General features: G+C 39.7%; 1 protein-coding gene across 2 annotated transcripts; it reads left to right on the top strand.

The window, feature by feature from the left end:
- Positions 1-1,713: 1,713 nt before the first annotated feature.
- hace1 (HECT domain and ankyrin repeat containing E3 ubiquitin protein ligase 1) lies at positions 1,714-23,605 on the top strand. Of its 2 annotated transcripts, XM_026372009.1 has the most exons (25): positions 1,714-2,004; positions 2,610-2,664; positions 2,809-2,898; positions 4,008-4,112; positions 4,400-4,475; positions 4,639-4,770; positions 5,970-6,052; positions 6,337-6,433; positions 6,556-6,657; positions 6,735-6,841; positions 7,089-7,239; positions 7,556-7,660; positions 8,238-8,542; positions 9,553-9,621; positions 9,802-9,889; positions 10,874-10,985; positions 12,249-12,346; positions 12,453-12,540; positions 12,652-12,801; positions 13,381-13,577; positions 15,535-15,666; positions 16,812-16,910; positions 19,430-19,500; positions 19,579-19,692; positions 20,654-23,605. In XM_026372009.1, exons 1-25 carry the CDS (start codon positions 1,914-1,916, stop codon positions 20,754-20,756), a joined length of 2,820 nt encoding a protein of 939 aa, XP_026227794.1. In that variant the 5' UTR covers positions 1,714-1,913; the 3' UTR covers positions 20,757-23,605. The 2 variants fall into 2 exon arrangements, with proteins under 2 accessions (XP_026227794.1, XP_026227795.1); XM_026372010.1 differs by lacking the exon at positions 7,556-7,660.
- The last annotated feature ends 4,395 nt before the right edge of the window (positions 23,606-28,000 follow it).

The following is a 28,000-nucleotide window of genomic DNA, read 5'->3' as shown; positions in this document are numbered from 1 at the left end:
CAGGAATTGTTGATTTACATAAAGCTAGAAAGGGTTACAAAGTGATGTCAAAGACTGCAGAAATTCACCAGTCTACAGTAAGGCAAACAAGCTCTCTGGTTACTCTACTCAATAAGTGGGCGACCAGTCAAAATGAGCACAACAGACACTCATCAATGAGCTAAAGAAACAACCCCGAGTAACAGCCAAAGATTTAAAGGCATCATTGGAACTGACTAATAAACCAAAATGCTGCAGCCAGAGTTCTTACTGTAATCTGCTACATTAGCTTCTCTCCATTGACTCCCTGTAAAATCCAGATTGAATTGAAAATCCTTCTCCTCACAAATACGAATACAGTTAAATTAAAACACAGATTTTAAAGTGACCCTCATGAGTCATTTGGCTGTCTTTACACAGCTGTCAGGTTATACTCTGGAGTACACCACACCTGCGTCAGATAAATACATAATATAAATTATGTATAAATATAAAGTGCTTTTAAGAAAGTTTGTACAGTAGGTAAGTTTGATTATGAGCATTTGGAACATGTACTCTACAGCCCAGCAGTGGAGGGTGAGCGGGATCGTGGGGGACTTATGTGGATTTATAGTAGATGATGTCATAGAGGTTCAGATTGAGATCATCACTCTGCATACCTTCAGGGTGGAAAACTCTGACCTCTGCCCCAGTACAGTTCATAGCTCTCTTTTGCTTCCCTTATTTGGAAGACCATGCCACTGAAGAGATGATTCATCAGCAGACATCACAGTAGGGATGTGACAATTGGAAGAGCAGGAATTTTTTCATCTTATATCCCAATGCGCTAGATTCATTCATTCATTCATTCATCCATTCAATATGTAGGTCTATTTCGCTGCCATGTCTGCCTTCTTTTTAAAGAGAGGGTTTATGAATATGTGAGGAATTTCACAGATTTAAATGTTACAGGGTAACACAGTCATAAGATTTCTGAACCTAAACTGTCATGAAATGTACCTGACATCTAAATTAGGCACATAATTGTGTTTTTCCCGGCTAATACTGTACATACTGGACCACAAAAGCACCTCTCATACTGCCCAGTACAGAGCCTTGCTGTTCTGTGTAACCTGCTATGAAAAGGTGGAGCAGTGTCCCGTGGTTTCAGGGTTAAATATTGATGATTTATTGTGCCAACCACTGGGGTTATAATTATTTATCTGACATGGTTCTTTTATAATTATAATAATACAAAAAAATCATTACACAATCAAATTATTATTTTATGTAGCATAATGTCACAAATCACTAATCTGCTTTACTGGGTTTTACAGTCTGATGCCCTCTTAATCAAAGGAAGAAAAAAAAATCCTCCATAAAACTCCTTAATGGGAAAAAATGTTGAAGAAAGAGCAAGGTAGGAAGGTAGTAGTAGGAACACCACCCACCAGACGTGTGTAACATAACAGAGCAACAAAGTAGATTTACAGTGTGGTCACAAATAAAAAGATGTTGATTACACAACATTACACAACATTAGATCCACTTGGTGGTTTTAATGTTGTGGTGGACAGGGTCAGTATGGGAAACGTAATGCTGACAACACACTGTTATTATTAGGTCACCGCTGTTATTTGGCTCCTGATTACTGCGGTTCTAATTCATTGCGCAGAAGCACCGGCGTTGTCCTTTGAACTACATCACCCACACTCCATATCGTTTGAACGTCATCACAACAGGAAGTAGCAGAGGCTTTGGCAGCGTAGGCGTACCAGGGCAGTGTGGCAGGAAAACTGAGTGGACTTTAAATCACTGTTGGCTTGAGGAAGAGCTGTTTCTGGGAAGCCAGTACCCATGGACACCGCCCAGGAACAACACAGCCCCGTTAGGAACAAATAAATCCTACACTCGAGGCTTTGTTCTCTCGCTTCATCCCGGTGGAGCCCTCACCTATGATGGAACGGGCGATGGAGCAGCTCAACGTACAGCTCAACCGGCTGACCCGGTCCCTCCGCCGGGCTCGGACTGTGGAACTCCCCGAAGGTAACGTTAACGTTACCGATACATGGTGATACAAGCTTAGACTAAAACAACCGGCTTCTAACCACGTTATACCCGTGGTCTGGACAGAAAGCTCCGGCCTCTGCCCCGGTCAGCCTCACTGATATCATGATGTGTGTGTACTGGAGGCAGACACCTGCGCTATGTCTGTATGTGTTTCACACAAACATGGAAACCTTGTTATAGCCTTTCTATACCTTTATGTAGATATATATCTCTATTTACTGCTGCATTTCACATTTCACTGTGAAAGATCTCATTATACAAAGCTGAAGACTGAACACACGTGTGAAAACCGTCAGAACCTGTTGGAATGATCCTGTCATATAGTATCTAGTATATATATAATACACGTTTATTAAGAATGTCTGAAAATATTGAAAAGATCCATTATAATTTCATATAGCCTGACTAGTTCCGAACCAACCTTATTAAGTTTACTATACTATAAAACAGAGAAGCTGCTAATCTTTACATCATCACCATGCTGCCCTGTTATGATCTGTTTGAAGATTATTATTGACAGTGTTACATTTGTGAAGTTTTGTCTGGTATTTTTTATCTTACTTCTGTTTTTCTCTCCATAGACAACGAGACTGCAGTGTACACACTTATGCCAATGGTCATGGCTGATCAGCACAGGTAAGCATTCAACCACACGCTGTCTATGTGCAGTGCGTTTACTGTGGCACCTGTGTTTTTATGTGCACCTCTGCAGAGGTACAGTGAGTTAGTTTTATTGTAGTCAGAAGAAATGAATTACTTGTTCCATCCCATCTCTAAAAGGTCAGTGTCAGAGTTGCTACTCAACTCCAAGTTTGATGTGAACTACGCCTTTGGACGGGTGAAGAGAAGTCTGCTACACATTGCTGCCAAGTAAGACATTTTTCACTCTGTTGTATTATTAGAATCTAAAGTATTCACCCAGTGAGTATTAGTCTTATTTTCAGTCTAATGCTGATGTGCTCTTCTCTTTGAACTTGATGTTGACAGTTAATGACAACTGACCCCAGATATACAAATGCTGCTCTTGAAATCATCTCTAGACATTTTATCTGTGTACGGAACTTAAAAAGGAACAACAGAGCTGATCAAGGAACACCTGAGCAGCCAACTTTCCAATGTAGTATCAATTGGCCTATAATTCTTAGGGGTGAGGCATATGGTGGGAGCCCTGTTTATGATCCTCATGTGGTTTCGGGTATTGAAGAAAGACATCTTTCTACAGTACTTGGAGGGTGTTGGAGTGTATAATCACTAAAATCAGCAACTTCAGTAACTGTAGTAATACTGAAGCACCTGCTCTGTGAATTTCAAAGTATGCAGAGTATTTGAAAAATCTAGTTTGGTTACATAAAGGTGAAAATACTTTACACATCATTACATTATGTACAATAAATCTGTGCCTTGTTCCTCACCCAACAGTCACATCAAGATCTATGTTTCTTACAGACACTTCTTTATACATCAAGCTTTATACTGAAACATATACAAACTTGCACAATGTTATTCATTTTGCACAGAATTATCTTATGATCCTTAGTCACACTCATCTGAATACTTGCAAAATTAGTTAATTTAAATAAAAAAAAAGGTGTATAGAGGTGACCGTGAATCAGTTTCTAGGGAAGTTGACTACGTTTCTCAGGGTTGATGGTCTGATTCCCAGTTCCCCCTGATTCCTGGCCACATGTTGAAGTGTCCCTGGACAAGACACTGAACCCTCAATCCTTGGTACCTCAAGGGGGCAGCCTGTCCACTAAGAATTTCCCCAATGAGTTTAATAAAGTGTCAATAACAATTAGTAACTAAGAAGTGGCATCTGTTTTTTGAGGAAGTTAACTAGTGATCTAGTAGTTATATTGAAAGCGTCTTCAGTCCAGTCTTCGGGTGTCTCTTTCTTCTTCTCAATTTCTGGGAGGAAATGTTGCTGTTTGTTCCTTTAATGATTGAGCTGTCTGCTGCTCTGTGTTCTCTCTGTGCAGCTGTGGGTCAGTGGAGTGTCTGGTTCTGCTGCTGAAGAGAGGAGCCAACCCAAACTACCAGGATATCTCAGGCTGTACGCCTCTGCACCTTGCTGCTCGCAATGGGTACGAGCATCATGTATCCCCTTTCACATGTTGGTGTTGGTTTAAATCAACTTGTGATACTTTCAAGTATCTTACTGCCAGTACTGTACATCAGGCACACAGGATCCTTTTAACTCTTCTCCAGATATACTGTCAGTGGGATTAGTGAGTAAAGATTAGGCCCCTTAATCATTATTTTAGTGATACAGTCCAGTAAGTATTCTGAGAGACTACCAGTCTTCAGGGTCTTTTTAACATTTTGACTAGTGATGTTTGATACTGAAAATGTTCTTCCTCTGTTTTGTCAGACAGAAGAAGTGCATGGGCAAACTATTGGAATACAATGCTGATGTCAATATCTGCAACAATGAGGGACTGACTGCTGTGAGTAGACTGTCAAACTGGCTGTGGTTCATGTTGTGTTAAACATCTTATAATCATTCTAATAATCTTTGCTTATTAAACATCTGTCACATTATCTGTATAGCCTGTGTGTAATAACTCCTGTAGTCAGCATATTAACTGTTCGTGTGAACCTCTGCTGCAGATCCACTGGTTGGCAGTCAACGGTCGGACGGAGCTCCTCCACGATCTGGTCCAGTATGTATCTAACGTGGATGTCGAGGATGCCATGGGGCAGACGGCTCTACATGTTGCTTGTCAGAATGGACACAAAACAGTGAGTCAATGAGAACAAGTCAGTTAGCTAGTTAGAGCATGTGGTGTTGGTGTTTGACTTGATCCCCTGTTTATATTAGGAGCAGCTTGGCTGATAGGGACTACTTATTAAAGTTTTAGTTCTTTTTTGGCTGGAGGCCTGGAGTAAATGTTTAGCTTTACCAAACAAGACTGTTGTGAGTCTTACTGCTCACAACAGTAAGACTCTACCAAAAGAGAAATATAGAGCAGAAATATGGAACAGTTGAGGGTCATCACACACCAGGTTGACAGTCGGCCGTTGGCCAGTGATGAGCTGTCAGTGAACATCTGTCAGGTGAGTTTTTTTTTTTCATTTCTCTCCCACTCAGTGAGAGAGACTGCTCTGCTTGGCTGTTCAGTTCAGAGAGTCACTGCGTGAGCAGAGAAACCGAAGTGATGAAACCAAGCAAACAACGTAGTGAAGAGAGCATTTTCCAGCTGTTGACTGAGGCGCTGGGCATTCAGTGTCTTCACTAATTACACTTCCAACAGTGCAGCTAGGAATTGGATCAGCAACAGTGCAGTTAGTGGACAACTTGCTATTATCTGAACCACAGACAACTAACTACCAACTAGTCAATTAGTCAGTACTTACTTACTTAATACTAGTTAATACTAACTAACTGACGGGGGTAGAACTAAGTACTAGTACAACCCAGTCACTAAGCAGCACGTTTGTGTTATCTCTGTTAGAGCCAGCTGGGAGCTGTCAGTGTTCAAATCTTTAGTTTCACTTGACGTGGAAAAAAACATGTGCAGTAAGTTGTTCAATGTCAAATCTAAAAAAAAAAGTTCATAGTATCTGTATGACAACAGATGTGGCTGAAGGCATTGTGGTAAAAAACACAATGCCTTCAGCCACATCTGTCGTTGTCTAGCCAATTTTCATTACCACAACATTTCAACAGAGACTGAGTTAATTTCTCCATTGTGACTCAAGGATGAACTGATTAGAATGTGAGTCTGGACAGACATGTATATAAACTGCAACCTGACTGATTGGTGGAGGAAAACAACTGCAATGCAGTAGAAACTTAAAGATAAAACGAGAATTTGTAATTAACAGAACAAGCCTAGAAGAGAGATGCCGTCATTTTCTAACCCGTCAGTTTCATTTGTTATTCAGTATGTCAGTGAAATATTAACCAGTATGTGATTTTGTGTGCTGTGTCTGCCCAGACGGTGCTGTGTCTTCTAGACAGTGGAGCTGACATCAACCGGCCAAACGTCTCAGGAGCCACACCTCTTTACTTTGCTTGCAGGTGATGTCATTACTGATGTCACTGTAATGTTGTCACCTCTTTTACACTTTTCTTCTAACTGTTCAGGAGTTGAGATGCGCTGCTGCATTTCTTTCAGTTTAGAAAATACTTTTACAATTAGGATTTGTCTGTTTTTTAAAATTCACTTGACTTGACTAGACTGAAATTGTCTGAAGTTAAATGAAATCACAAAAAAGAAATCACAGCTTTGCATACCTGCATGGCCAATATTACACAGTCTATTAATCCAGTTGTGCTGAAACTTGCCTTGTTTTATTGTGTAGCCATGGCCAAAGGGACACAGCACAGATCCTGCTTTCTCGAGGTGCCAAATACCTTGCTGATAAAAATGGAATTACTCCTCTGGAGCTCTGTGTGCAGGTGAATTTTCCACCACCTTTTTATTATTTACTATTTATATACTTTTTATTATCCTTTTTCTCTTTGTGAAATGTTTTTGGATATTAAACCCTTGTGGTTACTGTCTCTCTTGTGTGTTTCAGGGCGGATATGGGGAGACCTGTGAGATCCTCATCCAGCACCACAGCAGACTGTTCCAGACTCTCATCCAGATGACACAGAATGACGACATTAAAGAGAACATGGTGTGGTTCCTTTGTATCTAGATTCAATGAAAAAACCCAGTGTGTGTTCTTCTGTTAATGTGTATGTGTGTGTTTAGCTCAGGCAGGTTCTGGAGCATGTCTCTCAGCAGAGTGACAGTCATTACCAGAGGATCTTGACCAGTCTTGCTGAAGTGGCTACCACCAATGGACATAAGCTTCTTAGGTATAACTGTACCCACTGGATTCACATATTGGCATTTTTCTTTTTCTCATTTGTTATATATTGCATGTACAGTACAGTAGGGAAAGTATTCACAACCCTTATATACAGCACTGTGCTGTAAATTAGTTTTATGTGAATATATTAGAAATCATGTTGAATCACTCGACAAACGTTTTTTTGTTTGTGGTTGTTAAGTAGTGCTGACATGTGCTAGATGGTCCCTAATTTTTCCTCTGTCCCCCCTCAGCCTGTCCAGCAGTTATGAAGCTCAGATGAAGAGTCTTCTGAGAATTATTCGTATTTTCTGCCATGTGTTCCGGCTGGGGCCATCATCACCCAACAACGGTAATGACATGGGCTACAACGGCAACAAGACACCTCGCAGCCAGGTCTTCAAGGTTAGTAAGAGGTGTATATACAAAGCATTCTCAAACCAGTTTTCCAGGTCTAATGAGAACCCTGTATAGCCCGACGAGGAGCCTGACAACTAAGAAGTGTAAGTGGATTCGCAAACATTAGTTAGTGTTGGCTGGCAGCAAGCTTCACTTATTCTCCTCCACTTCCAAAAGGAACACAGATAAATAAATGTAGAAAGAAAGGACTCAAGTGCAATTTTATTTATGTTCACATTCATTTATTACATTTCTACATTTATTTACTTATTTTCACATTTACACCGATGATTTCCTCATTTATTTCCTGCCACACTTCCAGGGGGTGTGGTCCAGGGGAGTTGTTGTTCCCAACAATGAATTTCCTACAGGTGGAACTGGGTACAGGGCCTCTGTGGCATCATATATGGAAATAAATGAAGAAATGGTAAAATTTCATACTTATTTATTCTTTTTGGCGATTTTTAATTGTATTGTTTTTTAAATAATTGCCAACATTAATTAATCTATTTATTTTAAATTAATCATAATTAATTAATCAGTATTAGTAGCAAACTAAATGACCTTCATCACCTTCATGAGGAAGAGTTTATTGCAGGACATTTTAAAGTTTTAATTTTATTAGAAATTAAAGAAGCGAGTCTGTATACCACAGCATACTGTATATTTCAGGATCCACCACCCCTACAGTCTTCATGCTATCAGGGTTAGGCTTTTGCAGTTGTTTGATTTTGTACTACCCTGTCAGATTTTACTTCTAAAATAGCTTTGGCACAGACAGACAGAAAGGATTAGCTACTGTAGCATATATATTTTATCGTAGACACATTCTCTGGCAGATTAGGTCCTTTTGTTTTTGTTTCTTTGAATTAGTCCTGCTGTAGTCCCACATGATATTTATATGGAGCTAAAGTCTTCAATGAAGCTGTGTAAAACCTGCACCCTAAACAACATTACAAAGTATTTTATAATGTGGACCACTTCCTTTCTCTGTTTCTCTGCAGCCGCTGGAGCTGCTGTGGCACTCCCTGGAGGAGTGGCTGATGCTCATCTCCACAGAGCTGGGCAGCAACAGGAAGAACACATCTTCAACCTCCTCCGGCAGCGAGATCGCCTCTCTGCTTCTCAAGCAGCGTGAGGTTGACCACCCTGGCTCCAGGCCAAAGCTTCCCTCCTTGCTGGACCCTCAGATAATCATGGAAACAGAGATGTATGCTGAAGGAGAGGATGTCATCTCCATGACAGCTAATCGGCTCAGTGCTGTGATCCAGGCCTTCTACATGTGCTGCTCATGTCAGATGCCACAAGGGTCTGTACTCACTTTTTATTGTGTTCAGTTCAATTCAGTTTATTTTCATAGTGCCAAGACCCAACAGTCATCTCAATGTTCTTTACAGTGTGACGCTAATACTGCTACCACACTAGCTGCTTTAGTACTAAAACCCACAATACTGCTGCTGGTTCTGCTTTACCATTGCTCACACTAGTACTGGTATCCCTACTTGATAGAAGTGGGTGATATGGAAAAAAATATCCCCATATAACTCAAGTGACTATTTCTGTCAAGCTTAAAGGTTCATTTTGCCTTCTAGATGAGATATGAAGGTATCAGCCACTTAAATCAGACTTTTTTGACCATGCTTACTGGCATTCTGTCTTCTGAATTAAAGGACACTTTTGCATTTGTGATTGATTCTTTGTGGCACTTTGACTTTTCGTGTCATCTGTCAACACATGAATGGAATGAGTTCTATCAGTGTTGTGTAGCGTCAACCATGTCTCTCTAATATTTGCATTACCGCTACTTTGCACAAATAAATGAACACACTGGTTGTTGTAGACAGTGTGCACATGTGCAGCTGAACAGAAGCCTAATCTACTACTACTACTGCCATTTCTATTACTACTGCTACCACTACTACACCACTGTTACTACAGTATGTTTTGAAGCCTACATTAAGAGAAACGGTCCAGTTGAACTTTCATCCATCTTTCTCTTACTGCTACATGTAGTATTTAGTAAGCTTTCACCCTGGCATCCATCTGTAGTCTGACACCTGGTCTGGCCGTGTATTAAAAGTAAGGAAGCAGCCTTTATTTTGGCTCTACTCATAGCTAAAAATGCATTTGCTGTTTTTACACACAGGTCACAATTAAGTAAAACCTACACCATAAACAGATGTAGTGAACCAAAACAGAGAGCAGTGTGGATAAATAATGTTTTCTATTATGATCTAACAGTGTAGAGATTTTATTATTTCAGATAGAAATGAGTCATGTGTTGCTGTTGTACTATTGTTTTTCTGTTTCACATCACAGAATGACGTCCCCTCGCTTCATAGAGTTTGTCTGCAAGCATGATGAGGTTCTCAAGTGTTTCGTAACCAGGTGAGTCAGCACATTCCTTCCGCCATTCATCAGCATCCTCACACAAAACGTACAGGCTGAGCATCGATTCAGCACATGCAGGAGACTTTATTTATTTCCACGTTTGTCTCATGTTTTGTTCTCTCATTTCCTGCTTTCTTGTTTCTTCCTCTGTTCATTTCTCTGCCTCCTCTTATTCAGGAATCCAAAGATCATCTTTAACCACTTTCACTTCCTCCTTGAGTGTCCAGAGTTAATGTCACGTTTCATGCATATTATTAAGGGGCAGGTAAGTCATGCTGAATAGTTTTAATAAATGGTAAATAAGAAAAATAAAATATGTTCTGTTCTTTAGTGAGCAGAAATGATAAACGAAATTAACACTCAGCAAATTGTAATATTTAAAATGATAAACACTGAAGTCTGTATCTTAAGAATTCTGTGATTACTGAACTATAATTTACATGTTCTTGACATACAGTTTCTGAACCTTCAGAAGGCACTACCCCCCTAGACCGGGGACTTTTTTGTGGCCATACACACCACTGTTTATTAGTCTCCGAACTTTAATTAAATTCATAAGATTCTGTCATGAGCAGATGCTGCTTTGTCTGTCTCTCTTGTATATAAACTATACTGGGGCTCTAAAAGTATTTACAGTATTTTTCTGCATTTTATACTTTATACAAGTCTCTGACTTTATCTACTGTGACTTTATGGAAAGTGACTTTGAAAATCCCCTGTCTTCACATTCACATCATTTACCAGTGTTAGAACCATGGCAATAACGCTTGTCTTAAGTTCCATTTATACGGCATCATAAATTTTAATTGCTGCTCTGAGTTGTATGCTGTTCACTCAGTCTTCAGAGTTTATGTTTAAGCTGCAGCATTCGAGTCTCGTTACCCATGGATAGTGGCACACCTGGGAGCAGGTCCTTCTTTTAATTACAGACTTTAACGTGCTGAATTTGATTTCATTTTCCGATTCTTCTCCCTCTATGCTACGCAGCCCCAGTGGGAAATCTGTTCTCTCTATTCCACATCATCCCTCACCCTACCTCCAATGCTTAGAGAACAAAGGCATATATTATGCAAATAGACCCCAGACTCATCTCTGTATTACAGATGAGCGTTTCAGCAGTGAGGGATTTCCAAACCATTTGGTTGAGACTGAAAAATCCAAAGTCTGAGAGTTGAAAGCACAGTGAAGTGGTAATTAGTTTAGGATAAATGATGTGGAACGTGGGATGAAGTCTTGTTTTCGCTCTCAGCCCTTTAAGGATCGCTGTGAGTGGTTCTATGAGCACCTGCTGGCCGGCCAGCCAGACTCAGATATGGTTCATCGACCAGTCAACGAGAACGACATCCTCCTCATCCACAGAGGTACAAACTGTCCTCATCACTCATCATGTATAAAGAAAGATTGTGCAAATGACGATTTACATTTTATTTCCACGGCAATGTTATGTGTGAACATGTGTATAAGTGTAACATCACTATTAACATGTTCACAACGTTCTACACTGTATTTCTTTTTTTTTATTAAATTAAAGAAACACATCTCACACATGTCAATTAAGAAAAAAATCATGCTGAATATTTATACAGCTATGGACTTTTACTTTTTTTTTTTTTTTTACTTTTTTATTACTTTTTATTTATTCTATCTATTTTTGTTTCCTTTTTTACACACAGTTTGTCATGCAAACAGGCAAAACAACTCCCCTGTCACTCTGTGAATTATACCACACATGTTACCACACAGATTTAATCTCACTTACCTTGGTTCCTTCAACATTTGCATTAGATCTGTATGTAACTACAGGCTAGCTACTGCCACAGTAATTTGTCTCGTCTGTTTTCTGCATGTTTCAGCCATGTATTACTGATGTGTCTTGCATTAGAAGTCAGTTAATGACTTTCATAATGTTCTGTAGTCTCCTGCATGTTAATAGCAGCTCCCCGACACATGCAAATTTTATACAGTGTCCCAGAAATAGCATATATGCTTTTGTCTTGTTTTAAGTGGACCTACCTATCTTTTGCTTTGTGCATGGGATTTTTTTTAAAGTTTATTAAGAAGGTAACGTAATATAGCTTCTCATCAGCAGGTCTGGTGCGAGGCATTCATGGACAGTACAGAGTTCAAATCTTGCGTTGATTGGATAAAATTGCACACAGGGATTCACAGGGATTGGTTGAATTTGTCATTGCACAATAAGCACAACCACTGTGCCCATGATGTTGTCTAATGCTAATACAGTTTGACGCAATGCTAATTTTGATCTTAAATACTGATGACCTTGAAGTTTTAGTTTTTAGAATTGAATTCCTGGTTAGTTCAGCAACAGCTGTTCACGCCAAGTGCAATTGTAGGAAACAAATTCCAGTTCTGTTCCAAAGAACTCTGAGGGTAATTAAGATGCTCACGGTCGTGCACACAGGAATACTAGTGAGTTCACTAGTGTTCATGTTATTTCCAGTAAGAATCAGTGGGGGTCCTCACACTTTGAATCTCACACAGGAAAGGTGTAATCCACCAGTAACAATAAAAAACACTAAAACATAACACAAATCATGCAGTTACAGTCCTACAACTTATTTTCTTCTTCTTATGCTAATTCTGTTTTTCTTTCTCTCTGACAGACTCCATTTTCAGAAGTAGCTGCGAGATGGTTTCCAAGTCCACCAACGAGAAACTGAAACAGGGTATTGCAGTCCGCTTTCATGGTGAAGAAGGAATGGTGGGTTTCTAAACTGATACTAGACAAGAGTTCTTATTATTAACTTCTTTTTTGTTGGTCTGATGGACCAGCAGTACTGTCTTGTTTATTGTTGTTTGTGTTTCAGGGCCAAGGTGTGGTTCGGGAGTGGTTTGACATTCTGTCCAATGAGATCATTAACCCAGACTATGCTCTCTTCACTCAGTCAGCTGACGGTACATAATGTTTTCCTCACTGTAATATCCAGTGTGACGAGCAGAACTTCATTGCGTTGAATAAAGGTGTGTGTGTGTGTGTGTGTGTGCGTGTGCTTGTGTGATCTGTAGGTACCACCTTTCAGCCCAATAGTAACTCTTCAGTGAACCCAGACCATCTGAACTACTTCCGGTTTGCAGGTCAGATCCTGGGTTTGGCTCTGTATCACCGACAGCTGGTTAACATCTACTTCACCCGCTCCTTCTACAAACACATACTGGGTAAAGGCAGTTTAGACAGAATACTCTTTAGTAACGTACGAAGGCTTAAAATATTGCATTAATGTGGTGCTAACTTACTTGTCACTGGTATTGTCTAAGATAAATGTTTCAGTTCAATAAAATTTTATTTTTGTAGCGCCAAATCACAACAGAAGTTATCTCAAGGCACTTTTACAGTGTAAGGTTTGCGAACTTACAGAGAATAATTGTATAGAAAATGATATAGAAAACCCAACAATCATATTTGAGCAAGCTTTAGGCAACAGTGGAGAGGAAAAACTCCCTTTAGAGGAAGAAACCTCCAGCAGAACCAGGCTCATGGTGGGCGGCCATCTGCCTTGACTGGTTAGGGTGAGTGGAAAGAGAAGAGAGAAAAGAACAGCAGGCAACAAAAACAATAACAAGGAGCAAGGAACAATTTGGCAGGTGAACTGGATTCTGGAGATGTACAGCTCCACGCCGAGGATACCTGCAGAAAAGTACAGAGAGAGAGGGAGACAGAGAGGAGGAAGTGTCCTGGCCTACGTGCATACATTATTTCCCTGGTTTTTTTCATCCGTTCACGTGTGTGTTTTCCAGGTATCCCAGTGAATTACCAGGATGTGTCGTCCATCGATCCAGAGTATGCCAAAAACCTGCAGTGGATCTTGGACAATGATATCAGTGATCTGGGTCTGGAGCTCACCTTTTCTGTAGAGACAGATGTATTTGGTGCGATGGAGGAAGTGCCACTCAAACCTGGAGGGACCAGCATCCTGGTAACTCAGGACAACAAGGTAAGTTAACTTCACAAAATTACATAAATGTTTCACACTGCTGCAGCTGTAGCATTTCTAATCCTCACTCTTTGCAGCATTAACTGAAACATTTACTGCAACTGCTTTTAATTTGTGCTGCAGTGTGGCTTGGGTTACATTATCATGTCAGTCGGTGGCGCTGTGCTTACAATCACAGCTTCCTGTGCTACTGTAAACTGTGATTATTACCTGTGTGTGGCTGTGAATTTACTATTTTGTATTTACATTATTTTTGCACTAGATTCTATAAGTCATGAGCAACTGTTAGTTTAACATTTAGTAATTAGATTTTCATTTCAGTTTAAATCATCAAACCCTGTCTCAAAACACGCATTTTATCACACTACTGCTGCCATAAAATCCTCCAATCGTATATGCTTACTGTAAAACATATTTGTGACTGCAGTACAGTTGCATGTGAATGTTTTAGCAGAAACCCATGGAAACTGGGACAATTATTTCGGGGACTTATGGTGCTATACTGACCATGTTTAATAGATGTTTCACTAAATACAGTATGTGTAATTCAGTGTAACACATGATTGATCATGGACAGTTGCTGTATGATTTGAAATGTGGTGACAAGTCACAAGCTGACTATACTGTATTGCATGTACCCTATAAACCTTCTCAAATTAAAGCTGAGACTTTCTTATTTAGAATTGAAGAAGCTGAAGCTCAAAAGCTGTTGACAAAACTTCTCACAGACTTTTCCAACTCAGTATTAGGAGTTGGCTCATTAAGATAACTGCTGGTGGTCCTAAGTCTCTGATTGAGTGTCATTAAAACAAGAGGGTGCAACAGGATGGCATAATTGTGTTTGTTTCAGGTATGAAATGAAGGAACCTAACAGTGTCTTTATTACTAGTCTTAAATCTGATGTTTTCTGCTGCTATTTTCAGTCTCTTCAACGGTTGTCAAGGTCACACATACTTCGTGTATATCATGATTTATTGACTATTTTTTCACTACCACATGCTCTTCGTTTGACAACAGCTTAGCTTATGACACTGTTGTTTGTCACTGTTGGTATTTGTCAACAGCAGCGTTTACTTCCGTTGTTACACATACAGCATGTAATAAGTAATAGAGGTAAGAGAAACACCTGTTAAGATGATCATAAGGCTGAGATTGTGTTGTCCACAATTACCAAAACAGAGACTCATCACACCTTTTATAACCCTTAATTAAGAAAACAAATAAACAAACAAATAAATCGATGGCTGCTTTGTTTAGTGGTCAGACTGGTGTTTCAAAACATAGGTCTTACACAGTGTCATGCACAAGGTCCAAACTAAAAAATCACAGCACAAACTCAAGTCTTTGTGGTAACAGATCTTAAACGGATCTGCCATAATTTTCATCCTTGAAAGTTTGTTGATAAATGAACAGACTTGCCCATTTATATGTTTGTTACCAATAGCATTAAATTCAATACTAAGTTAAATATTTAAGAATTATGATGTGCCTCAAATAGTGCTAGAAAAGTATGTAATAATGGCATAATGACCTAATCAATTCAGATATTTTCACAATGTGAATATATCCATATATATATATATATATATTTTTTTTTTTTCACTCCTAGAAAATATTTAACATTTCATTTGTTAAAAGTCTGAGGAGAACAGTGAACAGTGGACACAGAATCTTTAGTTTGGAGTATTTTTTGCTATCTTGCAGCACGCAGCAGTGTGGCTGAAGGGGTGATATTAATGACCATTCCCTCTAGTATATTCATCCACAGTTGGTCTCCTATGAGCAATTGATCTTGCCTGGAAGAGGCCTAATTACAGACTGCATTGTCTCAGGATTCCTGCAGGTGGCACTGTCTCGTAAAGCAGAGAACCGACTTAACTGGATTTTTGTGTGTGTGTGTGTGTGTGTGTGTGTGTATGCGTGCGTGCGTGCATGTGTGTGTGTTCTTCTCTCTCAGGCTGAGTACGTCCAGCTGGTAACGGAACTGAGGATGACACGAGCCATCCAGCCTCAGATAAACGCTTTCCTGCAAGGCTTCCACACCTTCATCCCTCCTTCGCTCATCCAGCTTTTTGACGAATACGAACTGGTCTGTGGTCCTCCTCTGACCTTCGTGTCTTTCCCCTCTTTCTCCTCCTCCTCTCTTCCATCCTTTACAATACACTTGCTATTCTCAGCCTGCCAGACTGCTCTACCCTGTTGCAGGGATTGATTAGCCACATCTGGGCAGGGGTGGATGGGGTTTGGCAGGATGCTAGGGTCACCTTGAAGTCCCTCCCTTTTTTCCATTAGAGGGTCTTTTTCTGTGTGCATCGGCAGATTTCATGTCCTCATCAATAGGGTAGCATGATGATTATCCCTCCATGGATTTGTTGGACATGCCTCGGTCATGCTGTCATTGCAGGACAGACAAAGGGTCTTACTCTAATCTCCTGCTTTCTGTTTAAAGGATGTGGCTGGCAGCATTCTATATTTTCAGTTTTGAGGTACTTTACTTCCGTGGAGTATTTGCATTTGATGTTGTATTCACTTTTACATCACTACAATTAAAAGGGTCAGTGGCCAGTTCCTGGTTTCTCCTTGGTACATGTCGAGATGTCCTTAGACAAGACACCAAAACCCCATAGTAACACCGACATGTACTGACTGTCAGGTGTCAACAACAATTTCACTAAGGAGATTAAGTATGTCTTTATCATTATTATCATTAGTTCAAAAAATCAGCTGGGACGTTACAGATCTGTCATACTTGCTAGAACCTGATAATGCTGACTCTGTCTATGCAATTCTTCATTTCTTTTTCTCAATTTACACCTCATTTTTGGAAACATATTACACATATTACAAGTCTGTCAGAAGCTTTTTTTGCATCAACAAACAATCCTGCACATGGAAATGATCATTTAGATGTTAATACAAGATACATATGTCTCAAATTGTCTGAGACAGGCAGTCCTGACTCTAGGCACTGAGCAAGCACCTAAGCATGTGATTTTTATATCTTTATTAAGCACAGACATGACATGGTGACTTTCTTATAGTGAAATAATAGCTTTTTACATCTTTATGAAACCTCACTCATGGAATGACATGCAGGACAACCAAAGACTGGAACATAAATATATATATATATATATATTTACAAAAATAGATGAATTAGCTTTTCAGTTTACCCAGAAAGATTTAAGCAATGACAGAATATATGTAATCACAATTTGAAACTCTTACTTACAGGAGCTCCTGCTATCAGGGATGCCTGAGATCGATGTGCAGGATTGGTGCAGAAACACTGAGTACACCAGTGGTTACGACGCCCAGGAACCAGTAATCCAGGTGAGCACTCCTTATAGAAACCTGTCATGGACATTTGATCTGCTTGGATTCTAGTAATATTAGTTATGACCGGTCTGAAGGTAAAGGTTGCTACATTATTTCAGTTTTCAAGAGTGTAACTGATCAGTTGAGTCATTTTTGACCAACAGACAACTACACTGCCTAAAATTGTTAAAGCAACACACACATCAGATTTCAATGTGGGAAAAAAATATGCTTGATATCTTATACTGTTATGAACTTGGTGATTTGTGAGGAACAAAAGGATACCACATAGTTTGATTGAAATTATGATTATCAACATGCAGAAGGCTGAATTTAAAGACACCCTGAAAATCAAAGTGGAAAAATTATGCAGCGAGTCAGTCCATTTTACAAAAATTTCATTCCAACAACTAAGTACTTTGTATGGCCCCCACGTGTTTGTAAGTATGCCTGACAACGTCGGGACATGCTCCTAATGAGACAACAGATGATGCCCAGGGGTATCTCCTCCCAGATCTGGCCCAAGATATCACTGAGCTCCCTGGACAGTCTGAGGTGCAGCCTGGCGGCATTGTATGGACGAAACATAATGTCCCAGAGGTGTTCTATTGGATTTAGGTCAGATGAGCGTGGAGGTCAGTCAATGGTATCAAATCCTTCATCCTCCAGGAACTGCCAGCATACTCTTACCACATGAGGCTGGACATTGTTGTCACCAGAATTTCATCCCGATACCTAATGGCACTCAGGGTGCTGCTGTTCCGCCTGCACAGGTCTCTGTGTCCCTCCATTGATATGCCTCCCCAGAACATCACTGGCCCACCACCAAACCAGTCATGCTAAACGTTGTAACAGGCAGCATAACGTTCTCCACGGCTTCTCCAGATGTTTCATGTCTGTCACGTGTGACCTCATCGCGAACCTGCTCATCTGTGAAAAGCACAGGGGCCCAGTGGCTGACCTGCCAATTCTAGTTTTCTATGGCAAATGCCAGTCGAGCTCCACGGTGCTGGGCAGTGAGCACAGGGCCCACAAAGGTACATCTGGCCCTCAGGCCACCCTCATGAAGTTTGTTTCTGATTGTTTGGTTAGAGGCACTCTTGTTGATGGGTTAAGGACCCTCTACGACCCTGTCCAGCTCTCCTAGAGTAACTGCCTGTCTCCTAGAATCTTCTCTGTGCTCTTGACACTGTACTGGGAGACATAGCACACCTTCTGACAATGGCACGTATTGATGTGCCATCCTGGAGGTGCTGAATTGCCTTTTTAACCCCTGTAGGGTCCAGGTATCGCCTCATGGTAACAGTAGTGACACTGACCCTAGCCAAATGCAAAACTTGTGAAAAGACTGCCCGAAAAGATGAGGAGAGAAAAAATGTCAGTGGTTTTCACCTGTAAAACCATACTTGATTTGGGGGTCGTCTCATTGTTGCTTCTCTAGTTCACCTGTCACCTTAACTCACCAGATTAATATCCCAGAAGTTTGACTGACTTGATGCTGGACTCTGATTAAAAAGTTGTTTCTTTAATTTTTTTTGGAACAGTGTAGTTCGGATCTCATTTGCCAACCAGTTTAGGAAGCAGTGAACCAATGCTTGACATGACACAGAAGACTTGCTGTAACACTCCAGTCTGATAGCTGTCCTGAAGTATAGTTTCTTCAAATAAGCACGCAACACACTTCTAGCACTCACACTGCTCAACTCAATTTTTTTGGGTTTCCATTGGCCACAGGTTCTAATCAGTACCTTTCTTGGGTATGATCATTGTTGAATTTCCAAGCAAGCTGAGGTGATATCCACGGGTAATGTGAAAACACTACCAGAGGTCAGAGAAAATCACACTGCCTCAACCACAGTTTTTTCATCATTTGAAAAATTCTGTCCCAAACTCCTCTCTTCTGAAACTAAATTTGTCTTCTTGCTCTAACAAAACAAACATACAACCAAGCACAAGAGCAATTCCTTCAGTATCTTCCAAAGTTGCAGTGTTTCAGCTGTTTCACAGCAGTTGCGGTGGAAAACAAAGGACCTGTTACCAAAAAGAAGTAGAGCAAAGTTGAGTTGAATTGAGTTGGTACCATATGGTGGAAAAATGCAATTTTTTTCCATTGCATTAATGACACCCTTTAGATTTGAGTTTTTGCTTTTCCTTCATTGGTGTTGTACATGCCCATTCACAATGTCAATATTGTCATGGTGCTCAAACAGGAAACCATGATAATAGAGGTATGGGAGCTAAAATTCTGTCTCAAACCATCATTTTTTGTCATAATGCCAAAAACTTGGTTTTTGCAAAATGGAACTAAATAAGAAAATACCACTTAGTCTTTTCTTAGGAAGACAATTACGTTGAAGTTAAAGAAGAGGATAGATCGGACTAACCACCCCAACAATTCTCATTACCAAGAGCTGTTTTACTGTATCACAGGTTAATTAAAACTGTATTCATGTCACTTTGTAACAATTTTTTTTGTGGACAAACAAAAGACCACAACCTTACAGAGTTACCTCATAGTGTCCATCTGTTTTTAGTGGTTCTGGGAGGTGGTGAAGAGCCTGACCCAGGAGGAACGGATTCTTCTGCTGCAGTTTGTCACTGGAAGGTTTGTCAGCTGGACTTTAAGTTCTCCATAGACTAAAAACTGAATGTCTGTTTTAATAAAGGATCCTTCTCTTATCAGTTCCAGGGTTCCTCATGGTGGCTTTGCCTATCTGATGGGTGGGAGCGGTTTACAGAAGTTCACAGTTGCAGCAGTGCCATACACTCCAAACCTCCTGCCTACCTCTAGTACCTGGTAATCCATCTAATTCTCTCTGTCGCTCTGTTGACGTTATATTTAAGCTTACTTGTTCAAATAGTGAAAAATGCATGTAAACTTATTAACCTTTGTTTTCTCCTTTAAACATATTACAACATGGCTAATTTATTGGTCATCTCTATACAAATAAAGAAATGTGGGTTTAAGGCCTGAGGATATGAAACAAAAGTTCAGAATTTCAGCTTTTATTTGATGCTATCTACACCCTTATACCTTTTGTATCAGATGAGCAGTGTGTATGGGAAAATATGTTCTGTAAGATTGATTCAATCACTAACTTTAACTGACTACTGCTGTATTTGTTTGTAAAAATGATGAAGTCACTTAGTCACTGAAATGACAGGTTTTATCTCCTATGTTATTTAACATATTATGATATACATAGCATCAAATAAAACATTACATTCTGAACTTTAATCTCATATCCATCGTTTTTATATCCTGTCCATATGTTGAAGTGACCTTGGCGGGATACAGAACTCAAAGTTCCAATAGGTCCGATATGCACTGTGTGAATGGGCAACACTGTAAAGTGCGTTGGGTACCAGTAATAATAATAATGTAGACCATTTACTATGACTTCTCTTTTTCTTCCCTTAATCCAGTTAATGATTAAGACATGAATAACTAGACACACAGGTTAGTGCCAGTCACTCTACTGCCTTAACTGAGGAACATTTGAGAAACTTTACTTAACACTAGAGGGCAGTATGTCGCTTCAGTGTTGTTGGCACTGGGCAGTGGCTTCCTTGCACACTGATGGCACACTCGATCTCTGCAGGGTGAAATGTGTATTAGGAAATCCATATAACTGCAGGTTTTTCTTCTGGATAGGTGGCACATTAGCACTCCTCCTCCAGCTTCAGATGCCGTCATGACCACAGTGTTGACCATGCAACCCCCCCCCCCCCGCTCACTTTTTGTTTCCTCTCCGCAGTATCAACATGCTGAAACTCCCAGAATACCCCAGCCAGGACGTCCTGAGAGACCGGCTGCTGGTTGCTCTGCATTGTGGGAGCTATGGTTATACCATGGCATAAACATCATATCCATTTGTGCTGCTTGAGGGTATGCGACACTCGCTCCTCCACAAAAACTGGTTTTGTAGTCAGACGCTGCTTTTGGTGGACTGAAAAGGAAATCCAGATTCATATGAATGAGCTGCTGGAGAGACACAACAGAGGGAACAGAGGCCACAGGTGCTGGAGTTCCTCTTATAATGTACCTGTGCCACAACTTCTATTTTTTGATTGAAGCTGGTCATTTATGCAAATAATACTTTGGTATCTTTCACTATTTTCCTGCACACATTTATTTAAGATAAACAGCGTTTATAAAATAAACTGAAACAATTTCAAACAAAACAACAACAGACATATCATGCAAGCTTCAGTGTCTATAACCAGTATGGAATTTAAGTTTCAAACATGCATACATTTCACTTTATCATATCTATATCACATGCTATCAGCGCATATTTCTGTCTGAGCCAGAGACGATGGTGGCCAAACCCAAAAAGGATATTGTATTTGAAGTCCATTCCTGCCCCAGTTGAGTTTGTGCTGTACTTTTCTAGTATGCTTGACTTTGAGGAGAACATACGACTAAAAGTGTCTCTCCTGACTGTTAAATGATGAAAACAGCCATCTTGTTTGATTGCTGTACTCTTATTTTGAACTACACTTACTCCTTTTTATTCTGAAGTTTGACCTATCTGACCCAACCCGACCCTACCTACACCTGACCTCTAAATTTCTACCCGAACCCTTCAGTACAGACCGGTTCCGTTGGGTTTATCCACCCTTGACATCACACTGGTGTCACAAAACTAATCTGAAGTTAGTTTTTTTTCTCAGTTGAAGGTTGATGTTTTTATCAGCCCCTGGTTTCTTAACCATGACGGTCAGTATAGTCAAACTAATCTCAGATACTCAATTACAGTATGATTAAAAACAATGCACTACATAGTCAACACATATGCAGAGAGTCAACATTCAAGCCACGTGTAAAAGCAAAACCCTGGTGTGCTGCCATCCCATCCTGTACGGCTCTGATTTCACAGGCCTTCCTCCAGATCTGTCCCCATTCAGCCACAAGAGTGTCAGTGTTATCCAACACTGATGTTGGCTGCCTTGATGGCAGTCAGTTTGTGTTCCTTCCAAAGATGCTGGATGGGATTGAAGTCAGAGCTCTGTGCAGGGCAGTCAAGTTATTTCACAGCAAACGGGGGAAAGCACTTCCTTCTAGATCTGTGCATGTTGAGACAGGAAAGGGACAATTATTAATGACCAAGAGGGGGACATTTTCAAAAACTACTGAACTCAATACTCTTGTGGACATTGTGTCAAGCCCAACATTCTGCCTATCCAACAATCCAAAAACCAAATCCTGTAATCTGTGTCATGTAATCTAGAGAATGGCTGTATGTACTACAAACCATTTGTAGTAGTGTCAACTCAGAGAACTTCATGTAGCTGCTTTCAGTTTGCGGAATTTCCAACCCTAGATCAATTCACCGTAGCCAAAACCTTACTGTAGCAGTCTGTTGTGGCATGAGTGTGTGTGTTTCCCTGTTAACTAAAACTAACAGATTTGTTTAAAAACTAAAATATATAATTGTTTACAAAAAGGATACAATTGTGCAATTGATGCTAATGTGGAAAAATGTAACATAAGTTAGAAACTGACCGCTGTAAAGTGTATGACACTGATTATCACTATAATACTGACGCCTGGTGATTTGCTGGAAGCAGGAAAAATGGACAGAGACAAGAGACAAATTCAGAGCATCTGGACTTGTCTGGGGTTTCCAGTCCACAGTGACTAGTACCTACCATAAGTAGTCCAAGGAAGAACTACTGACAAAACAGTGATAGGGCTCTTAGATCTACTGCTTGAATCCAATAGAGCTGTAATGCTGGCTATGATCTACAGCTTGCTGTGTATAGGGTACCCATGCTGCTTTTAATGTCATGGCTGACCAATGCATAGAAACACTGATAAAGGTCGTTTTCTACCTTTTACAAGTCCACATGCTGTCAGCTATTAACCATTAGTGACTGCAGCAGCCTGTCGCTTGTACAGCATCCAACACTTGGGAGTATTTAAAACTAGTTAGCTCAGAAGCTAATTAGTCGATCGTCATTACTTTAGTTATTCCTATACACTACTTTATCGTTTGTTTATGTTTTGTCTGCACCTTCCCAATAGTCTGTTTTACTCATCCCCCTGCAAGACAATGACACTTCCTGAATATTTATTTCCCCCCTTTTTTCCTGCATCATTATTGGGGGGTGTCAGCATTTGCCGTTCCTCTCCTCAGGGCCATAACTTGCATTATTTTTATATTTGTATGACTAATTAAGAGGAGGGGGGGGTGATTATATTGGTTCCAGTATTTCTAGTCTTAAATATAGTTCAATTTGGCTCCCTAGAATAAGATGAACACAAAGATAATCATCTTCATGTAAATACATTTATAGAAAATAGAAATGAACCATTAAGTGACTAGACAGAATATGTCTGGGTAATGGTGTCAGCTGAAATTCTTTCCAGATTTTTTTTTTTTTTCTGTATTCTTTTTTGTATTTTTGCATTTTGAAACATGCTGATAATGTGTTTTCATCAGTACAACAATAGGGATCATGTCATGAATGTATCACACAAACCCGTGGCTTCGTTTTCCCTCTGCTCATTTGTAATGAGAGTGAATAATTTTTTCCTATCATCAGTATTGTTTTGAATGCCTCATGCAGAAGCTTTTGTAAAGTAATTGTTTATTGAATATGGAGCCTTTATACAAACTGGAAATGTCTTCAGTATCAAATTATGTATTTTACCATAAATATATGTTGTGCTTTGAGATTTTCTCCAATAAAACTTGTTTTGAAAAAGAGGTGATTGGGTAACAAGCTGCGTCTTGTGTTTGTGTAGGTAGAGAGTGAGGAGGAGGTACAAGCACGTCCTGTGCAACCCTCTGTGTGTGTGTGTGTGTGTGTGTGTGTGTGTGTGTGTGTGTGTGTGTGTGTGTGTGTGTGTGTGTGTGTGTGTGTGTGGACACAGAGCTGTGTGCTTGCCTCGACAGACATATGTGGCCACAGCGTGAGAGCTGTGTTGGGTCACCAGTTCAGAGCAGAAGGTCTACTGCTGGTAAATGGCCCCTAACCAGTGCTGAGCAAGTCCAGCATCTGCTGCAACTCTGTCCTGACGGCACATCGCGACCTCAGACTCATCCCTCATCCTGCTACAGTATCAGAGCGGTGTTGTTCTTTTGCAGCTGAGCGTTGGTGACACTTGAGAAAAACGTCCAACAACAGCTAATCAGCACCTGAATAACACGTAAAGCTCTTAAACAGGGCTTAACAAAATAAAGACTTTGACGTTGCAAACATGCATCTCAGCAAGTGAACAATCATGACAAACCTCTACTGAAGACTTAGATAGTGACAGTTTTTTTGTAGTTCATCTTGGTGGTCACTACGTTCAGTAGAGACAGACACGTACTCTTTTAGTCTGGGGTAGGAAAGCAGTTAACTCTCATCCAAAGACGACTAATGTGACTGCTGTCGTCATGTTGTTCACATGTCTGGAGTCATCTACTGTAGTTTTGTTCAGTGTGTGAGCACTACACCACTGTGTCCAAGCCAGTTGCTGCTCGATGGTCAGTAAATGCCCCCGATTTGCAGGGTTGCCTGCTGGTTTGATTGATTACAGTTTTCAAGTAACTGTTCCAAAAGCAGCACGTGAATCGCTGATGATTGACAACCTGAGAACGCGCACAACTTGTTGCACGACTCACTTCTTCAAATTAGGAATCTGTTCATATATCCTATTAGGATCTGGTTTCAAAACGTGATCTTAAGGGTAACAGACATCAAGTATGTGCAGATGAAAAATTACATTGTGTTTTGGGTCAGTGCAGAAAATCCCACTGTAGACTTCTTAGATTTGCTGCAGAAATGCCACACAGCTGGATAAGTAATGATTCCACTCAATGTGAAATGGCAAGGAGAATGTGACACAGATGTAAAGGAACCAAAAAAGGGCAGTCACACTCCAGTAAGACTTTAGAGAATGAAATTAACACAGGATAATGATAACAAGACATTTGTGGATTCAATTCCTTTGAATTCCCCCTTGTGTTTAGTAGTAAGCAGAACCCGAATACTCTGTGCATCAGAATGTGCTTTCTCATTTATTATAGTGGATGTGATTACAGCTGCCAGAGTCATTCATTCGAGACACTGGAAAACAGAGAAATCTCCAGATATTAAATAGTGGGTAGATGCACTTGTAAGAGAAGCCGTCAGATGAGTCTGTCGTGAGCAGATTAAAACGTAGTCTGGGTGAACTGTCCTTGTGGGAGACTTTTTTTCTCTTTATGTGGTTTTCATGGTTGTTCTTAATAAAGACATGAAATATCAGAATTGTATTTGTGTTATTATTTGAGGCACATTATATTTTTTAATACTCTTGACTTAGATGAAGATCAGATCACATTTTATGATAAATAAATGCAGAAAACCATGAAATTCAGGGTTCAAATACTTTTTCTCGTTACTGTATCTGCTCCCTCATATGTTTCACTTTCACTGTTAGCTAACTGCATGTTGGGTAGTCAAAATGCATTTCTACCTTCCTTTACCATGTAAATAGTACCGTGTAGTAATAGTATTATCTTTAAGCCACTTAACTAGTTTTAGTTAACAGTTATTGATTATGTTCTGTTGTGAAATGGTTGTTTTTTGGTTTTTGTAAGGCTTGCTTTTATCAGTGGACGTTAATTACCCTCTTAGGGTGTTCAAGGCTACGAAAAACATCTGAGCCATTATCTTTTAACCCCATCAATGTTGGAACTCTTTTATTTCTGGGGCTCTGGTCCAGAGGACATGGTTTCCATTGTTTTCAAGAAGAAAATTTCTATTCTTCTTTATAACAGAACATTTTAGGACATTACAGAAGACAGCTGTGGATCATGTTCTCATTTGGCTTTCTCCTTGCATGATAGAGCTTTTGCTTGCATGTTTGGATGACACAGTTAACAGTGATTTTTGGTAGTATTCCTGATCCCATGCTGTGGGCTGGCCATGCGGACATCCAGTGATTTTAGCCTTCAGCTTCAGCCTTGTTGCTTCCTGCAGATATTTCTCCAGAGTCTCTGAATCTTTTGATGATATTATGTACTGAAGATGATATATTCAATTTTATGTTGAAGAACACTGTTCTAAAACTGCTTGACAGTTTGTAGATGCAGCTTTTCACAGAATAGTGAACCTCTGGCCATCTTTACTTCTGAGAGACTCTGACTCTCTAAGATGCTCTTTTTATATCTAATCATGTTATTGACCTGTTGCCAATTAACCTCATTAGTTGCAAAATGTTCTTCCAGCTCTTCCTTGTTAGTACCACTCACTTTAGACGTGTTTCTGCCATGTATCTCAAAATGGTCAAAATTCTCACTTATTTGTATTGTATTGTAAGTATTACAATACAATATAGTATAGTATAGTGATTTGTTCTCTGTGTTCTATTGTGCCTTAAAACATGGGTTTAGGAGATTTGTAAGCATTGCATTTAGTTTGTAGATTGTAGATTTTACACAGCATCCCAATTTTTTTTTTACATTTGTATTTGTATATTACTAAAAGGACAAGCAATGTATTGTATTATTAATACATTGTATACATATAGAAAAACCATTCAAAACTGAATCCACTTTATCAGAACAATAAATAATAAATAAATATATTACACCAGCACTGGTGATTTTATTACTTGAATTTAATCCCAAGCAAGGGTAATATTACTGTGCTATTTTCTATGTAAAATATAACTACTCTGGCAAACACTGGTCATATGTGAGTGAAAAAAACTTGTTGAGTGACCTGTCTGTCTTCCTCGTTCTGTTGCCTCTCCACTGCTGATGTTTAATAGAGAAATCCTTTTTATAAAAACAACTACAGTTAAATGCTGTTTCATTGTCATCTCTGTTTTTCTTTTTCTTTAAGAAAAGCATGATTCTTTTATTTTCTTTTAAAAACCAAATATGAATTAAATATAGATATCATAAAGAGTTTCCATGGTTTGAATCTGATAACAATGTCATTTTGTACCATTGATGAAACATTATGCTCTCTGTGGCTGGTAGACATTGGTAATTACTCTATTTCATAATATCATTTCAGAACCACATTACGCCAATAAAATTAATAGTAATAGGGACAAAATTGTGATATCCATAATAAAATGAAACTATCATTGTCTTCCAGATGATCAACAGGCCACTGCTTCACTACTAGCATTATTAAGTCTATAAACTCTGCTGGTACAGTTGTACTGCAGTAAATATCACTTGCCACATGTCATCACCTGTCAATTCTCATGCTCTAAATGACTGTAATTGCCTCCACCCTCCATACTGAGCTTTGTTTTGAGAGAAGTATGTGGGCCAGTCCAGTGGGTTGTAATTAAGCCCTAATAATGCAGGTTTGGAGACGAGGTGCTACACTTTGCACTGGTTTTAAAATCTGATCAATAGTGTGATCAGGCAACACAATAATTGGTTAATAATAAAGGCTTATAATATTTTATTTCTGATGAAAGGCTGCTCTATGAGCATATCCATATATCTGTCTAACCTTCTTCTCCACCACAGTACCTGGTCCCCATGGCAACCCTTCCCCCTGAAAAATAATGGACTGCACTCTTCTTTAAACATAGCATGCTTTCCATGGCAACAACTATCTCACAACATTAGTCGGGTATTGCCATGGTCACAGCTTATCCTGCTGGCAGCTTGTTTTGTTTGGTACTATAGAGTGCAGTGCAGAGTGTGCACAGTGTACATATTCAGACATCGCTCACAGCAGAATGATGCAGGGCCTTAGACTGGTTGTTAGGCTTTAGACAATGGTTATAATGGACCTGTTCTAATTTGTGCATACTTAGGAACTTACCATATGTTACTATCCAGTTTACAAGTCATAACTCTTAAACTGTGCACTTTAGTTTACATGGTGAAGTAACAATAGTTAATTATCAAGCAACATATTACTAGAATTACTGAGTGACAGGTGTATGCCCAGTGTGATATTGGAACTTAGTATTTTGACAAATAGACATTTTCTATGCTTAATATATAGAACTGAAAGCAATATTCAAAGGCAATACACTGTACAGGTGTGGACAGGCAGGATATAACAATGATCATGTACAGGGTCTAAAAGGTCAGCTGGCCGAAAGGTTCAAACCCAGAACTGTCTTGCTGTGAGGCAACTGCTAACCC

The sequence above is a fragment of the Anabas testudineus genome, chromosome 16 (assembly GCF_900324465.2).
Source record: "Anabas testudineus chromosome 16, fAnaTes1.2, whole genome shotgun sequence".
In the NCBI taxonomy this organism is placed as follows: domain Eukaryota; kingdom Metazoa; phylum Chordata; class Actinopteri; order Anabantiformes; family Anabantidae; genus Anabas; species Anabas testudineus.
This window is presented reverse-complemented; position numbering and strand designations above follow the sequence as displayed.